General features: G+C 38.5%; 1 protein-coding gene across 1 annotated transcript; it reads right to left on the bottom strand.

Annotated features, from left to right (window-relative positions):
- LOC122831769 (hepcidin-like) lies at positions 1–1,437 on the bottom strand. The gene is made up of 3 exons (XM_044118198.1): positions 864–1,437; positions 703–783; positions 1–349 (listed from the first exon to the last, which is right to left on the bottom strand). The coding sequence occupies exons 1-3, from the start codon at positions 948–950 to the stop codon at positions 251–253; spliced, it is 267 nt and encodes an 88-aa protein (XP_043974133.1). The 5' UTR covers positions 951–1,437; the 3' UTR covers positions 1–250.
- Between the last annotated feature and the right edge of the window lie 2,508 nt (positions 1,438–3,945).

The raw sequence follows: 3,945 nt of genomic DNA on the forward strand, positions 1-3,945 counted from the left end.
TGTATCGAGGGGTAACATTTATTACGGCAAAAAACATCACACCTCTGCTCAAATTAGCACCTTCTGCAGCGACTTTTAGTTTTGCAGGACACGTCTGCATGTTTCCACAAGCAATATGGATGAAAAGATGGAGTCCACTCACATCCTTCAAACAGTAATGCGACATTCAACTACATCTAAATGAGCGATTTTTTTTTTTTTTTTTTTTTTTTTTTTTTTTTTACTGTAGTTGAAGTTTTCTTCTGGCTTCTCAGAATCTGCAGCAGATGCCGCAGCCTCTCATGCCGGGGCAGCAGCCGCAGCAGAAACGGCAGCGACTGGGGCGCACGTGAAATGAGTTGTACGGCATCTGTGTTGGGACATAAAAGAAATGTCACTTAAAAGAATAAATCGATTTAAAATCCACGACCTATTTAATAACGCACCTCCCGACTACTATCGTTACAAACAAGAGACTCGCAAACAAAGCTATGATATCTGTATATAAAATGCAGCTGTAAAGCCAATAAACGCAATTAAAAATATATATATATATTTAAAATATTTAGGAGGGCAGACATCATTTTCAACATGTTCAAGTGCAAATAAAGAAAAAAATCATACTTCGAAAAGCGAAAAAGAGAACATTTTCAATAACTTGACATCTAAATCTGGAGGGTTTTTATATCTATAGTCAGACTGACGGTAATTCATTCAGCTTACCTTCCAGGAGTCCTCTGGGACGTCTTGACCAGCAGCAGCAGCTGGGCTGCCGTTGGTCAATACGTCCATCAGTTCAGGTCCCTGCAAAAGGAGTTTTGTTAAGGTACACCAAAACGTCATCAGTAATACAAACTACAAATCGGTGTCGATGAAGTCCTTACCTCAATCACCAGGTCAGCAGAGCTCTGCTGAACCCCAATGATTGTCACCATGACGGCCACGGCAACGGCAAGAGTGAGCGCCTTCATTTTCAGAGTGTCGTTTTTCCGGCTGGAGCTTCAGAAACCCAAGTTGAGTTGCTTCGACCTCGATGTCTGAATGGGAGCAGAGTGCTGGTATTTATGCCGACTCGGGTATCTGTTGCAACGTCGGTTGGCTGAGCAGAAGGGAAGTATTTCAAAAAGAGTTGCGAAGGCGAATGGTTCAAAAGTTTCAATTCGTTTAAGAAAAAAACAAAACAAAACAAAAAAAACAGGGTGATGCGTTTGGAAATGTTTTCTTTCTTCTCTCTTTAAAGCAACGTGCAGCGGATGCAACAACTGAGCAGAAATCTTTTGAACTATCGGCCTGCTGTGAAATGTTTGTAGTTGAGGATCTGTAGTTTAGTAAAAATGAGGATAAATTAGTGTAATTCAACCTTTAGTTTTGCACTTTTTACCCCCACAAATCTGTGAACTTCACTGAAGTAGTGTGAAGTCAAAAATGCTGAGACCAACCAAAACTATGCTTCAACAAAGAGCTGTTAGCTTAGGATGTTTGCTTTTATGGAACAGGTTAATTCCACTTTTTATTTTTAATGTTTTTACTTTTTGCCACACGCAGATTTGTTTCCCATGGATAATCTAATGCCATTCCAAATATAACGCACCTTTTTGTCTTAATTTGCTCAGTGACTCTACATTCCACAGCCCATTGTCAGCCATTTCACAAGATGGCTGGAAAAAATAATAAAAAAAAACAAAATGATGATTTAATACTCTTGTTCAAAATCTGAAGAGCAGATTTTAAGCTAAATTTAGCATTTTTCCATTTTTTTTTTTTTTTTAGATCCTGGATCTTCATGGTGCTGATGGTTCTTTAATGTTCTCTACCAAGCCTTTTCAGATTTGTATTTGTAAATTTAAATAACCATTTTTTTCTCCCCCTGCCTCTTTACATTAGTCTGTCATATGCAACATATTGCCGCTTGTAGTTGTAACGTGACAAAATGTGTGGAAAATGTCAATGGGTCTGTGAATACTTCTAGTGCATTTATATTGAACGGATAAACTTATTAATGAGCGGCTTTCAGTTTTACAGCGATCCGACTGCAAACACAAACCAAATAAAAAAATAAGTGCTCATATAATTTTAAAGATGTGATAAAAAAAAAATAAAACAAACTTGTGCTTACATCGTTATATAACTCCACTCTCTTTATCGTTGGAGGAATAAAAACCTCTTAGTTTAAAGACGCTGTCTTCAACCTAAAATATTGTTTCCTTGCAATGTAGAAAGAGAAACGCCGTTGAAAACGTAACCGTTCTTTTGACACTTTTTTCTGTTGCTGCTGTCACACAGAAAGAAATCTCAAGTTGCCTCAGCGAACCACGTTGGTGATGAAATAACAGACACTCAGCTGTTTTAAAGCCCTGTACGTTTTTAACATTGAGTAATAAAACAGCCGAGAGCAAACTGACATCAAGATCAGCTCACACTTTGACCTTTGGCTCCACATCCCCCAAAACCCAGATGTTTCTTATTCTCGCATTTATTCATAATTTATAAATAAACCAAACTGGCAACTTAGTTGTGCGGTTTATTTTATAGCATATTAGAAGCATTTTTGCTTCCCTTTTAAAACAATTGTTTGTTTTGATCTCAGCATGCCTTTGACAGAGCAGGTCTTAATAATGCGTCATTCCGAGTTTAATTTATGATGAATTCATTTTCTCTGGTTATCCCACTCACTGTCAGACTTTAGTGTGTGTGTGAAGTCGCTGCTTCACCATCTGCTCAGCTGCACAATTTTAGTAACCAGTTAGCAAATTAGCTTCAGCGAAGACTACAGTTGCAAATATCATTTTGACATTTAGCACTATTTGCATTGTTGCAATTGATATTGTTGTGCAGTGAGTGTTTATACAGTATATGGTGATTTTTAATGTATGTTTTGTTTTATTAAGTCACCTGCACAGAGACTAAAGATGAAAACTAGCTTAAGCTAAATCTGGTGCAAAGCATTATTAATGTTGTCTTTAAACATTGTTACCGTTTTAAATAAACTAAACTACATCCTGCAAAGTAGGTAATGAGAAAGAGAAGACATGCATCAAAGGTCACCCGGCCGTTAAAAGTGACACAGCGATAAGATGGACACTTTTCAACATCGAGCTAAAGGACACAAACAATGTTTGGTAAAATATAGAACAGTCAAACCTTTCCCCAACACAGCTGCATGATTTAGAGAAGTTCAGAGTGTAAATATGCTGTTTTTTTTTTGTTTAATTTTTTTGAACAACGCCATGTCAGGGAAACCATCCCTACTTTCCACCAAATCAAGATGAGATAGCTTAATGTTGCCTGAATAAGATCCTACTAATGCAATAGCAGGATCTTTGGTTTCCTCCAACATTATCTGCCTCTGAAGTTCTGCATGGTGGCGTAGGGTCAAAACTTTGACTAGACAGTTTGGTCACATCTACATTTCCAGGAACTTTTGAAAACTTTCACACTGCAAAGGCTCTTTCTGGTGAAACAACAGCCGTGTATCTGCAGCAGAGCAGCGTTTAAATCCTCTTAAGACTTTCAGTTTCCTTCTAGGCATGGGAAAATCGCATGCCCACATGTTGCTCCAAGTCATAATTGGTTTATTCTGTATTCCTGTTTTTTTTTTTTTTTTCTTTTCCCCTCTCTTTCCTTGCCTGGCACTTAACACGGCAGTCATGAGCCGTGAGACACTTTGACACAATGCTGGGAACGCTGCCAAAACATGTGTAACACAGGAAGAAAATCTAATGCAGGGGCAATGTAATTAGACCAATAAATGTTTTGTTTTTTTCTCTCTCTCTCCCTTGGATGTATTAGAAACAAAGCGGGGCTTATCATGACGCGCGGAGGTTTTTACTGGGAGCAGATCGTGTCCTCGGCGCGGAGTCAGAGGGCACCTCTTTTCGGTGGCAATTAAATAATTTAACAAGAGCGAATGCAACACTCACGATGTGTTTACGGCGCATAGAACAGACAATCAGACCAGTGCTGGGT

This window comes from Gambusia affinis, linkage group LG05, assembly GCF_019740435.1.
Source record: "Gambusia affinis linkage group LG05, SWU_Gaff_1.0, whole genome shotgun sequence".
Taxonomy (NCBI): Eukaryota; Metazoa; Chordata; class Actinopteri; order Cyprinodontiformes; family Poeciliidae; genus Gambusia; species Gambusia affinis.